The sequence below is a fragment of the Mobula hypostoma genome, chromosome 11 (genome assembly GCF_963921235.1).
Source record: "Mobula hypostoma chromosome 11, sMobHyp1.1, whole genome shotgun sequence".
Lineage (NCBI taxonomy): Eukaryota > Metazoa > Chordata > Chondrichthyes > Myliobatiformes > Myliobatidae > Mobula > Mobula hypostoma.
This window is the reverse complement of record NC_086107.1, coordinates 82168949-82183702: the sequence shown is the minus strand read 5'-3', so window position 1 is coordinate 82183702 and position 14754 is coordinate 82168949. Positions and strand designations below refer to the sequence as shown.

Genomic DNA, 14754 nt, shown 5'->3' with positions numbered 1-14754 from the left:
GGCTTCACATCACCTGCTAGCTCATACTCCTTCCCCCCCACCACCCCCCCCCCCCCCGCTGCTTTCTTATTCTTGCACCTGTCCTCTTTCTTTCCAGTCCTGATGAAGGGTATCAGCCCAAAATGTTGACTGTTTATTCCCCTCCATAGATGCTGCCTGACCTGCTGAGTTCCTCCATCATTTTGTGTGTGTTGCTTTGTATTTCCAGCATCTGCAGATTCTCTTGTGCTCATGATTGCAGAGAAAATACTGGCCAGAAATTTGGGACCAAGGGGCTTAACATCTCCCTGACCTTCCTTTTGGATCTGGGAGCTTTGGTCTACAATACTAGGAGCAGTCTGCAGGATTGTCAGTAAGCGACTGATAAACTGGAATAGGTCACTGCCTCCTCAATCAAGATACTGGAAAAAATGGGAAATAATAGACTTTACTCTTTTGCACATCAGTGCATGTTGCAGATCATTTTAGGATATTTCTGGAGCTGTTGGCTTCATTGAGCTGTCTTAAGAATTCCTTTGTGCCAAGTCAAGAGTGATCAGCCAGGATGTTCGATGTGAGAGTGACTCCATCAGCACTGTAATATTGGGGGGGGTCTCGAATATTGAGTTTATATATTATATATTGGGGGGGTTATATATTATATATTGGGGGGGGTTTATATATTGTGTGGCAGATCCTTGATACACTCAGTGGCTACTTTTATTAAGCACGTCCTGTACCTAATAAAGTGGCCACAGAGTGTGTATTGTTGCACGTCAAAGCTATTCAGCTGTAATATACGGGGTTTATTTACCAGATGATTCAGGAAGATCTATGAACTGTGTATAGCAACAAGATATATTTTATTAGAATCTGTATGTATGCATTTCAAAGGTTCAAAGGTTCATTTTATTGTCAAAATATGCATGCAACTCTAATATGCAACTCTAATATTCGTCTTCTCCAGATAGTCATTAAATACAGAAAAACCATTGGGGGTGTTGAAAGAAAATACATCAACCCCACCCTCCGCATGAAAAAGAAAAAGGATAACAAAAAGAAACAAAACTAGTAAACCCCAAACACCCCCACCTCTTCCCTCAGACAAAAAACTAACAGATCGTCCACCCAGAAGACAGTAGCTAGAACCCCCAGCCCCCTTCTTTGCATAAAAACTAACAGATTGATCACCCAGATATTGGCAGCTAGAAAAACAAAAACCACAAATCCCTCCCGCTCAAAAAATAGCGACGATAACATAAAGCCCCCAACCCCTCTCTCACACATAAAAAACTAACAGATCACCCACACAGATTTTTTTTATTATGGGCATCCGTTAGTCTCGTGAGACCATGGATTTGCGACTTGGAAGGTTTCCATGGCGCAGGCCTGGGCAAGATGGTATGGAAGACTGGCAGTTGCCCATGCTGTAAGTCTCCTCTCTTCACGCCACCAATGTTGTCCAAGGGAAGGGCACTAGGGCCGATACAGCTTGGCACCGGTGTTGTTGCAGAGCAATGTGTGGTTAAGTGCCTTGCTCAAGGACACAACACGCTGCCTCATCTGAGGCCCGAACTAGCGACCTTCAGATCACTAGACCAACGACTTAACCAGTTGGCCACGCGCCACACAGATAAATGTTATACAATACGGTAAATGATGATGATGTATACATATTGTAGCTGACAGTCACCGGTGTATATTATAGCAAATGGCAGGGCCTCTGTACATGACAGCAAACTGTCCAACCAGTTATAGATTACAGTAAAATTTGTCTCTCGAAAGTAAAAGTGCAATCTGTACATATTCTAGTGAATGGTAGAATTTATGTCTATCACAGCAGGCACTAAAACTAATATTTATTGTTACAGACAGCATATTAGGTCAGAGAGTCGAAGTTAATTTCACACAGTGGTCAGTAGCAGCTGATGATATTATAACAAGGCAGTAAAACTTGTGTCTATTATGGCAGTCTGAAGAATCCATAGGTATTACAATGGACAATAGGATCAATATCTGTGCATTTAACGAAAACCATGGAATTGCTGTACATTTTTGCAAGCGTGTATTATAGCAGACTACAAGACCTGTATGTATGTATGTGTGTGTGGTGTGTGAGAGAGAGACAGTGGATACTAAATCCTGTGTGTATTATTGTGGAAATAGAATCTGTGTAGGATATAGTGTACAGTAGAACCTGTTTCTATTATATTATAGCAGATAAGGTGCAATATTATATTTAGATTATCATTATTATATATTGTTAATATTCATGCTATTATATATTACAGCAAATTATGTGGTATTTTATAACGAGCAGTGTAAACATTTGTATTATAGCAGATAGTGGTAGAATTTGTGTGCTGTAGGGCAACACAATGAATGTGACAATGTTCAGCAGAGTCTGTGTATTTAAAATGAACTCTGGGATTGGTAACACACTGAAGAATCGCTTTTCCAGTTCTCCAGTTTTAGAATATATATTATTGGGAGGAGGAAATGGGTACATTTTTATTTAGGTTTTTATTTTGAATGTATTCAGATACACATTTATTAATCACATGTACATTGAAACATACAGGGAAATGTGTCACTTGCATTAATAATCAGCACACCCAACGATATGCTGTAGGCAGCTCGCAGGTGTCACCACACATTTTGGCGCCAACATAGCATGCCTACAATGTCCAGTAAACAACATAAGCAGAAACAACAGCAACAAAACAAAAAAGACAGAAACAAAACAAACAAGCCCCTTTCCCATCTCTCCATCCACCCACCCAGTCCCGCACTCAGACCAGACAGGACAGGACAGGCTGTATCCGGGCCTCCCGTCCTTGTCTTCGGATTCCCAGACTCAGGTGTATAACACTGCAACTCTGTTGGCACCGTGAGACTATTCAGTTTACATACAATTATGTAGTCTTTGTTCATTTGATGACCAATATTTTCTCAATCAGTATTGATGGGGGTTGTAGCATTGCAGCTTTATAGATTAGTATTGTTTGAAGCTGCTATTAACACACTGTTTCTGCTCGATATCGCTTATTCAGTGGCTGAACGTGCTGCCAGCCAGTTTACAGGGAGCGTACTTGCTCACCAGGAGAAGGCATGATGATCACACTCAGTGGCCACTTTATTGGGTTCAGCTGTTCACCTGTTGGCCGGCGCCAATCTGCCTCGAAGGACAATCATCATCACAAGCCTGGGCAGCAGATATGGAGATCCTGAAATGTCCAATCCTCCTCTCAGTCTTACCGGTGTAGTCCAAAGGAAAGCTTATGATGCAATACATCTGGCTCCAGTTTGACTGCAGGTGCTGACGGAAGGATGTTCGATAACGTCCAGCCGCCTTTGGGGCTTCACTCCAGATCTGCTGTCTCCGTTTAGTCCTGTAGCCTCATCTGCCCACAAGGCAGTGGGGCTATTTACCCATAGCTGGGGATCTGGTTCATGAGCATCGGGGCATGTCCACACACCGGTGGGCCTGTGTGCTACATGTGCATGGGCCAGACCTCCTCCCCGTCCTCGGTAGTTCAGCCTAAGCCTGAAAGGAGTTCAGTTTACGTGAGTCTCCAGTGAGGAGGCAATACATGAGGCTTGCTGTTGGAGAGGCTGTGTACTGACAGCGAGAGACTTACACATTCAGCTCTCCTTTTCCCAAGACTGCTAGCCGCCGGTGGAAGCTGAAAGTGAGAGCGACAAGCACTACCCCCTACACTACCACATCAGGTGCATCACAGCAACCCTTTCGACACAGGGTACACCTGTACTCCAGCTCATTAATGCAAATATCTAATCAGCCAATCATGTAACAGCTTACTGCATAAAAGCACGCAGGTATTGTCAAGAGGTTCAGTTGCTGTTCAGACCAAACATCAGAATGGGGAAGAAATGTGATCTAAGTGACTTTGACCATGGAATGATTGTTGGTGCCAGACAGGGTGGCTTGAGTAGCTCAAATTCACACACAACAGTCTCTAGAGTTTACAGAGAATGATGTGAAAAACAAAAAAACAATCCAATGAGCAGCAGTTCTGTGGGTGAAAACACCTTGTTAATGACAGTAGTCAGAAGGGAATGGGCAGACTGGTTCAAGCTGACAGGAAGGTGACAGTAACTCAGATAACCAGGCATTACAACAGCGGTGTGCATCTCTGAATGCACAACACTTCGAATCTTGAAGTGGGTGGGCTACAGCAGCAGAAGGCCACAGCCATGCACTCAGTGGCTCCTAATAAAATGGCCAGTGAGTGTATAACACTTCAACAATCCTGAAAGCAATGGCAGAAATTACTTTTTGACCCCACACACAATACTGAGTTTGGAAAATTAGTCCCAATGAGGGGTCTCAGCCTGAAACGTCGACAGTTCATTCCTCTCCATAGATGCTGCCCAACCTGCTGAGTTCCTCCAGCGCTTTGGATTTCCAGCATCTGCAAATACCTTGTTCTTGTCAAATGAACTCTGGTTCACAAGAGTTGAAAAATCCTTGACACTGAACTCAACAGGGAATCAGAATCAGAATCAGGTTTATTATCACCGGCATGTGTCGTGAAATTTGTTAACTTAGCAGCAGCAGTTCAATGCAATACATAATATAGAAGAAAAAAAACAAAATAATAATAATAAATAAATAATTACAGAATACGTATTATTGAATAGATTAAAAATCATGCAAAAAAACAGAAATAATATATATTTAAAAAGTGAGAGAGTGTCCAAGGGTTCAATGTCCATTTAGGAATAAATGTCCATTTAGTGATAAACACAGTCAATAATTCACTGATAAGAACTCTGTAAGACAATTCTTGACTTGGTTCTTCACGAATTGAGTTTTTGGGTATGCATGTGGCTACTTGTTAGTCCTAGTTCCTTTTATTCACTTTAATCAGAGCCTGGTTGACTGGTCCAGCATCTATTGCCCCTGAGAAAACTGTGAAGAGCTGCCTTCCCAAGCCACTGCAGTCCGACTGCTGACGGAATTTCAGCAATGCTGTGAACAGAGTTCTGAGATCCAGTCGGTAAATTTCTTTACTATCATTGTATGTACTGAGTCACAATGAAAAACTTTGTTTAACAACCCATCCATACAGATCATTTCAGGACAGCAATGCACTGAGGTGGTACAATGGAAAAGCGGTAACACATGCAGAATGTACACTCAGTGGAAACTTTATCAGGTGCATATTCAATAAAGTGGCCACTGAGTGTATGTTCATGGTCTTCTACTGCTGTAGCCCATATACCATTAACAAGGTGTTTTGGTTCACGGAACTGCCGCTCACCGGGTTGTTTTCCCTGCACCATTCCCTATAAGCTCGAGAGCAGGAGTTCCCAACCTTTTTTATACCATGGACCCCTACCATTAACCAAGGGAACCCCCACTTTAGAGACTGTTGTGCATGAAAGCCCCAGGAGATCAGCAGTTTCTGAGATACTCAAGCCACCCTGTCTGGCACCAATGATCTCTCCACGATCAAAATCACTTAGATCACACCTCTTCCCCAATCTGATGTTTGGCCTGAACAACAAATGAACCTCTTGACCATGCTTTTATGCATTGAGTTGCTGCCACATGATTGGCTGATTAGATATTTGCATTAACGAGCAGGTGTGCCTAATAGAGTGTTCGCTGAGTGTAGAGTTCCATTTAGAGAGAAGGTGCAGAACAGCTAGACAATAAGGTGCAAGGCCATAATGAAGTAGCGTGGGAGGTCAGCAGTTCACTATATCGTACTGGGGGCTACTCAGTACCTATAATCGCAGCATAGAACCTATCCTCCTTGAGCCTGGTGGTATGTGATTTCAGACTTTTCTATCTTCTGTCCAATGGGAGAGAGGAGAAGACAGAATGTCAGGGGTGGGCTGCTTTACTGAGGCAATGAGATGTGTCGACTGAATCCATGGAGAGCTTGGTGGTTTCTGTGATGAGCTGAGCTGTGTCCACAACTCTGCAGTTTCCAGAGACCTTGAGCAAAGCAGTTACCATACCAAGACATGATAAATCTGGATATGATATGAAAACCATTACATTTTATGCATTGCTCCAATCCTTTTCTTTCTGTTCCTTGGCAGGCAAGGAAGGTGAAGAAGATGAAGAGGAATACAAGGATGGCAGTATCTGCAGTTACTGTGCTTTCTGTGAGGTGAGAGACTTCTGCCAGCTGACTGGGAGACCATTGCCATGGCATTTCTGATGCACCGATAAGAGGTCCTCAGCCTGGAAGGAAAGCACCATTGCAGTTCAGACATTATAGAAACTGTCTCATTCTTACTTACAATGAGCTCTGATGTCGGTGGTAAAACCCCACAGTGCAGAAACTTTAACCTGTAACCTCAAGAGCGAATTGTGGACATTATATTTTCTCATTCTGGCATTGGAGAGGGTTCAAAGGAGGCTCACGAAAATGATTTCGGGATTGAAAGGCTTATCATATGAGGATCATTGTTGGCTCTGGGCCTGTACTTGCTAGAATTTAGAAGAATAAGGGGGGCAATTCATTGAAACCTATCAAATGTTGAAAGGCCTAGATAGGGTGGATGTGGAGTGAATGTTTCCTATAGTGAGGGAGTCTAAGACTAGAGGGCACAACCTCAGAATAGAGGGACATCTCCTTAGAATGGAGATGAGAAGGAATTTCTTTAGCCAGAGCTTGACCAATCTATGAATTGGTTGCCATGGACACCAGGTCACTGGGTGTATTTAAAGCAGGGGTTGATAGATTCTTGGTAAGTCGAGACATGAAAGGTTCCGGGGAGAGGCAGGAGAATGGGGTTGAGAGACAAATGGATCAGCAATGCCAAATTGCAGACCAGACTCAATGGACTGAGTGGTTTAATTCTGCTCCAATGTCTTATGGACTTTTGGTCTTAACTGTCTACAGAAATTTCAGGTCACATTCTTTAGTTCACTATTTTTTTTATCCCTATTCGGATTCCTGGAAGTTCCCTCTCCTGTTGCATAGAGATTTACAGTACTGAAACTTCAGCTCATCTAGTCTGATGAACTATTAATCTGCCTAGTCTCATCAGCCTGTACCCAGACCACAGCCTTCCATACCCCTCCCATCCGTGTACTTATCCAAACTTCTCTTCAATGTTGAAATTGAAACTGCATCCACCACTTCCACTGGCAGCTCATTCCACACTCTCACTGCCCTCTGAGGGAAGAAATACCCCCTCATTTTCCCCTTAAACATATCACCTTTCACCCTTAACCCATGACCTCTAGTTGTAGTCTCACTCAACCTCTGTAATAAAAGCCACTTTCATTTACCCTCTCTATATAGTTTTGTATTCCTCTATGAATTCTCCCCTAATTCTCCTACCATCCCTAAAAAAAATAGAGAAATGGCACTGATTACTCAACCAGTAATACAGCGCACAGCCCATAGCCCCTCCTCACACACACATATCTACACCCTGTGACTGTCGTCTGTACACAGTGACCTTGCCTTTGTCACTATGTAGTAAAAGCAATGAGTCACCACACTATTACTAAGAACAGGCACAATAGTGAACTTGCACACCCAGAGTCTGACAGTATTCATGTTGAAATCAGGTTACGCATTAATTGGCCACATTTTAACTACAGTTCCATTGTACTACAGCACTGTGTGATGTGAATCCCCCATCCTCGCGCCGTCCACAGGGTTTTCTGGGGTCAGGGAGACTCCTTTTCTGACGCTTACATCACTCAGGGTAACTGTTGTCTCCTCTTCCCACAGCATTGTGGAGAATGTGACAAGTGCCCCTGCGAAGAAGGAGACAAGAGTGAGCATTGCGAAGACTGCAAGGTAAGAAGTGTGACCTGCCTCCTGCCACTACACCACCTCGTCAGGGTTGTACTCTGTGAGAACTGTGCCTGCACATTCCGGGATTCCCGTCAACATGGAAAAATCAGGATAGTGTTTGGGCCACAATCACACCAGGAGGAGACTGATTGGATCAGTGCTAACGTTTAGAGTGTCCCACCTTCCATCTCCATTCCAGCATTACCTGCGGACCTACCACCCCTTCATGTGTACCTGTCCCATCTTCCCAATCCTCTACACCCCCTCCCTAATCTACCATTCAAATCTTACGTGAAGGAGCAAGCCATTACACCTATTGTGCTCATGATAGCCTTTTAACATAGCTCCTCCTTCCCTTTCTCCTATGGTGACTCTCCTCTCCTATCAGATTCCTTCTTCTCTGCCCTTTATATTTTCCACCTATCATCTCCCAGCTTCTTACTTCAACCACCACTCCCACCCACTAGGCTTCACCTATCACCTTCTAGTTTGTCATTCCTTCCTCCCTCCTTTCCCTTCACCTTCTCCTCCCTCCACCCACTTATTCTGACATTGACCTATTCAGTACTGATGAAGGGTCTCAGCCCAAAACGTCGACTATTTATTCCCCTCCTGACCTGCTGTGTCAGGCTTCCTCGGGCATTTTGTGTGGTAGCATAGTGGTTAGCACAACGCTTTACAGTAACAGTGACCGGGGTTCAATTCCTGCTGCTGCCTGTAAGAAGTTTGTACTTTCTCCAGTTTCTGCTCACAGCTCAACGACGTATCATAGAACCATAGAACCATAGAAACTACAGCACAGAAACAGGCCTTTTGGCCCTTCTTGGCTGTGCCGAACTGTTTTCTGCCTAATCCCACTGACATGCACATGGACCATATCCCTCCATACACCTCCTATCCATGTATCTGTCCAATTTATTCTTAAATGTTAATAAAGAACCCGCATTTACCACCTCGTCTGGCAGGTCATTCCATACTCCCACCACTCTCTGTGTGAAGAAGCCCCCCCCCAATGTTCCCTTTAAACTTTTCCCCCCTCACCCTTAACCCATGTCCTTTGGTTTTTTTATCCCCTTGCCTCAGTGGAAAAAGCCTGCTTGCATTCAGTCTATCTATACCCATCATAATTTTACATACCTCTATCAAATCTCCCCTCATTCTTCTACGCTCCAGGGAATAAAGTCCTAACCTATTCAACCTTTCTCTGTAACTGAGTTTCTCAAGTCCTGGCAACATCCTTGTAAACCTTCTCTGCACTCTTTCAACCTTATTTATATCCTTCCTGTAATCTGGTGACCAAAACTGAACACAATACTCCAGATTCGGCCTCACCAATGCCTTATACAACCTCATCATAACATTCCAGCTCTTATACTCAATACTTCGATTAATAAAGGCCAACGTATCAAAAGCTCTCTTTACGACCCTATCTACCTGTGACACCACTTTTAGGGAATTTTGTATCTGTATTCCCAGATCCCTCTGTTCTACTGCACTCCTCAGTGCCTTACCATTAACCCTATATGTTCTACCTTGGTTTGTCCTTCCAACATGTAATACCCCACACTTGTCTGTATTAAACGCCATCTGCCATTTTTCAGCCCATTTTTCCAGCTGGTCCAAGTCCCTCTGCAGGCTCTGAAAACCTTCCTCACTGTCCACTACACCTCCAATCTTTGTATCATCAGCAAATTTGCTGATCCAATTTACCACATTATCATCCAGATCATTGATATAGATGACAAATAAGAATGGACCCAGCACTGATCCCTGTGGCACACCACTAGTCACAGGCCTCCACTCAGAAAAGCAATTCTCTACTACCACTCTTTGGCTTCTTCCATTGAACCAATGTTTAACCCAATTTACCACCTCTCCATGTATACCTAGCGACTGAATTTTCCTAACTAACCTCCCATGCGGGACCTTGTCAAAGGCCTTACTGAAATCCATGTAGACAATATCCACTGCGTTCCCTTCATCCACTTTCCTGGTAACCTCCTCGAAAAACTCCAATAGATTGGTCAAACATGACCTACCACACACAAAGCCATGTTGACTCTCCCTAATAAGTCCCTATCTATCCAAATGCTTGTAGATTCTGTCTCTTAGTACTCCCTCCAATAACTTACCTACTACCGACGTTAAACTTACTGGCCTATAATTTCCTGGATTACTTTTCGATCCTTTTTTAAACAACGGAACAACATGAGCCACTCTCCAATCTTCCGGCATCTCACCCGTAGACAGCGACATTTTAAATATTTCTGCCAGGGCCCCTGCATTTTCAACATTAGTCTCCTTCAAGGTCCAAGGGAACACCCTGTCAGGTCCCGGGAATTTATCCACTTTAATTTTCCTCAAGACAGCAAGCACCTCCTCCTTTTCAATCTGTACAGTTTCCATGATCTCACTACTTGATTCCCTTAATTCCATAGACTTCATGCCAGTTTACAGACGCAAAAAACCTATTTAAGATCTCCCCCATTTCCTTTGGTTCCGCACATAGCTGACCACTCTGATCTTCAAGAGGACCAATTCTATCCCTTACAATCCTTTTGCTCTTAATATACCTGTAAAAGCTCTTTGGATTATCCTTCACTTTGACTGCCAAGGCAACCTCATGTCTTCTTTTAGCCCTCCTGATTTCTTTCTTAAGTATTTTCTTGCACTTCTTATACTCCTCAAGCACCTGATTTACTCCCTGTTTCCTATACATTTCATACAACTCCCTCTTCTTCTTTACCAGAGTTGCAATATCCCTTGAGAACCAAGGTTCCTAATTCCTATTCACTTTGCCTTTAATCCTGACAGGAACATACAAACTCTGCAATCTCAAAATTTCTCCTTTGTAGGCTTCCCACCTACCAATCACATCTTTGCCAGAGAACAACCTGTCCCAATCCACGCTTTTTAGATCCTTTCTCATTTCTTCAAATTTGGCCTTTTTCCAGTTCAGAACCTCAACCCTAGGACCAGATCTATCCTTGTCCATGATCAAGTTGAAACCAATGGTGTTATGATCACTGGAACCAAAGTACTCCCCTACACAGACTTCCGTCACATGTCCTAACTCGTTTCCTAACAGGAGATCCAATATTACATCCCCTCTAGTTGGTCCCTCTATATATTGATTGAGAAAACTTTCCTGAACACATTTTACAAACTCTAAACCATCTAGACCCCTAACAGTATGGGAGTCCCAATCAATATATGGAAAATTAAAATCCCTTACCACCACAACTTTATGTTTCCTGCAGTTGCCTGCTATCTGTCTGTAGATTTGCTCTTCTAAGTCTCGTTGACTATTGGGTGGTCTGTAATACAATCCCACTAATGTGGCCATACCTTTCCTGTTTCTCAACTCCACCCGTAAGGACTCAGTAGACAAGCCCTCTAATCTGTCCTGCCTGAGCACTGCTGTAATATTTTCCCTAACAAGCAATGCTACTCCCCTACCTTTCATTCCTCTGCCTCAATCACATCTGAAACATCGGAACCCTGGAATATTAAGCTGCCAGTCCTGCCCCTCCTGTAGCCAAGTTTCACTAATTGCTATAACGTCATAATTCCACGTGTCAATCCACACCCTCAACTCATCCGCCTTCCCCGCAATACTCCTAGCATTGAAATATATACACCTCAGAAGATTTTTACCACCACTCACAACCTTTCTATTAGCAGATTTGTTTGAACTTTTAACATCATTTATTTTCACCCCAGCCACACTGTCAGCTCTGGCACTCTGGTTCCCATCCCCCTGCAAATCTAGTTTAAAGCCTCCCAAGAGCACTAACAAACCTCCCTGAAAGGATATTGGTCCCCCTGTAGTTCAAGTGTAACCAATTGGTACATTAATTGGTCATTGTAAATTGTTCTGTGATTAGATCAGGATTAAATCCAGGTGTTGCTGGGAGGCACGATTCAAAGGCCGAAAGGGCCTATTCTGCGCTGTATCTGGATAAATAAATAAATAATGTATGTTCCTGCTTTTCCGCTTCACTGCTCCACTCCTTCCCCAATCACGACCTTTCCCCCATCTCATACTTTTCCCAATATCATGCCTTCGGTCTCCACCTTGGCCATTCCCCTCCACCTGCCCATCACCCTTCGACCTTCCTCGATCCACCAACCTCAATAAATAAATAAAATAAAATCACCTACCAGCCCCTGCCTCACCACTCCCTCTCGTCTCTCTATACTGGTTATCTCCCCCTCCACTCTCAGCCCTAAACCAGGGTTTAAACTCGAAACAGCGGCTCGTCTTCCCCCACAGCAGATGTTGCTCGAGGCAGTGGGTTCCTCCATCTGATTGTTTACTGCTCCACATTCCAGCACAGCACCACTGTCTCCAAAGTTCAAAGCTCAAACTAATTTTATTATCAAAGTCTCGTGGGGATACAGAGTAAATCCATAATAAAATCAGTGAAAGACCACACCAACTTGGGCATTCAACCGGAGTGCAAAAGACAATGAACAGTGCAAATACAAAAAGAAAAAAATAATAAGTACATAAATAAATAAATAAGCAACAAATGTTGAGAACATGAGATAAAGAGTCCTTGAAAGTGAGTCCGTAAATTGAGGGAACATTTCAGTGATGGGGCAAGTGAAGTTGAGTGAAGTTATCCCCTTTAGATCAGGACCCTGATGATTGAGGGGTAATAACTGTTCCTGTCCAAAGAGAATACAAGTATTTGATAATATTATGGCAGATATTAACTCCAGAAGTAGGCTTCAGTCTATCCCTATAACTTCAGCTGAAGCTGTTATCCCTAAAGCAACACACACAAAACACTGGGGGAGCTCAGCAGGTCAGCCAGCATCTATGGAAATGAATAAACAGTCAATGTTTTGGGCCGAGACCCTTCATCAAGACTGGAAAGGAAGGGGACAGAAGGTAGAATAAGAAGGTGGGGGAGGTGGAAGCATACAAGCTGGCAGGTGACAGGTGAGTCCAGATGAGAGGGAAGGTGGGTAGTTGGGAGAGGGGGAGATGAAATAAGAAGCTGAAGAAAAATGAATCTGATAGGAGAGAAAAGAGAATGGACCATGGGAGAAAGTCAAGGATAAGGGGGACCAGAGAGAGGTGATGGGCAGGTGAAGGGAATGGGGAATGTAAAGAAAGAAGAGAGGGGTATTACAGTACGTTCGAGAAATTGGTGTCAATGCCATCAGGTTGGAGGCTACCCAGATGGAAAGTGAGGGTTTGCTTCTCCACCCTGAGTGTAATCTCATCATGACAGTGGCGGAATGGGAAGTTGAATCGCAATGGGTGGCCACCATGAAACCTCTCCTTTTGTGATGGGCAAAGCGAAAGTACTCCATGAAATGGTCCTCCAATCTATGTCAAGTCTCACCTTACAACAAGTCCCCCTCAATGTACATCTTAAACCATCATGGGAAGGGACTCACAGACCGGACTTTCAGTTCATCTGTGATAAAGCAACAGACAGAATTGTTTTCCTGATGCTTCCAGAACACTGATCCCAATCCATCCATTTTCCTCCACCTGTCCCCAGTGTTGTTTCTCCTTCAGCCTAAATGCTGTTGCTCAGAAACTCTTGCCCCCTCCTCTCATGCCAGGATTTTCTCAGCTTAGCATGGTCAAAAGTTGTTCCCACGTCCTCTTGTGGCCCATCCAGCTTCTTATGTTTGTGTGCCTGGGATATACTGTGACTGTGGCCTCCATCAACGCTTGTGTTCATCTTCACCTCAGTCAGCACAGTCAAGTTTGCTGGCTCCGCGGAGCATGTGGGTCAATCCCTACGGCTGGCGGAATTACAGCCAGCCAGCTAACTTGTGGGTCTTTCACCAGGTGCCACACCAGGAAACACAATTCTCCTTTCCCCCCTGTTTACATTGATTGTCACCAATAGTAAAAGTCAACGCTTTGAGTCTGCTTCTCCTTTTTCTTCCCCACAGTACTGCCAGTTCTGCTACGTCTGCCCTGTAATATGTGAAACTGTTTGCAAACCAGGTAAGGGGGAACGATGTGTAGTCCTGCAGCCATCTAAGAGCTGTTTAATTCATCAGCTTGGCATTTCATCCGATTGCCATTTCAACAACTAATTCTCACTCTTGCTTTTGCACTCAGGGAGCTACATAGATGAATTCTCATCAACAATATATCAGTGAGTAAAAATTCCTTGTTAAAAGGTGACTTTTTTAGACAATAATGAGGAAAATGCTTCAATTGCTTACTCAATGTCCCCTATTCATCTCCTTTCGGCTTAACTACAAGCCCAGTGCTTAATTCTGCTGCCTGCTTCAAAGCTTTGCTGTCATTTTCCTAAACTTCCCCAGTGCTTTAACTTTGGACCACAGCATTACGACTGTAATGTGAAGCTGAGGCCAAAATCAGATCTGTAGCGGTCCTCCTCAGCGGTGGGCCGGTGAAGGGTCCTGTGACTGATACCGGCTCCTGGTTCTGTCCTGTAAATGCTGTAAGTACTCAACACATTTAATAAATTAACAAAGAGCCCCTCCCTCGTGAACTAACCATTCATTGCCACTGATTACTGTTCAATTCACATAAGGGGATAGAACGTAGAACAGTACAGCATGAGAACATGACCTTTGACCCATGATATCTGTGCTGAACATGATGCCAAATTAAACTAAAACCTCTTCTGTCTGTACATGAACTATATCACTCCATTCCCTTCAAATTCACGCCCTTTAAAGGGGGCAGCACAGTGGTGTCGCGGTTGGTACAACAATTTACGGTACCAGTGACCTGGGTTCATTACCCACCCGCCGTCTGCAAGGAGTTTGTACGTTCTCCCTGTGACCCCGTGGGTTTCCTCCAACAGTCTAAAGACGTACCTGTGGTTAGGTTAATTGGTCATTGTAAATTGTCCTGTGATTAGGCTAAGATTAAATTGGGGGATTGCTAGGCAGTGTGGTTCGAAAGACCCATGTTCCTTTCCCATGTTGTATCTCAATAATTTTTTTTTAAAAAGCTGTTATCGTATCT

At 43.7% G+C, this 14754-nt stretch overlaps 1 protein-coding gene across 1 annotated transcript in view; it reads left to right on the top strand.

The window, feature by feature from the left end:
• Positions 1-14754, top strand: part of LOC134354329 (protein PFC0760c-like) — a 28256-nt gene that overhangs the window by 11457 nt on the left and 2045 nt on the right. The window contains exons 2-5 of the mRNA XM_063063261.1: positions 6058-6128; positions 7710-7778; positions 13701-13755; positions 13873-13909. Coding sequence (XP_062919331.1) covers positions 6058-6128; positions 7710-7778; positions 13701-13755; positions 13873-13909 — 232 coding nt within the window. The remainder of the gene's footprint in view (positions 1-6057; positions 6129-7709; positions 7779-13700; positions 13756-13872; positions 13910-14754) is intronic.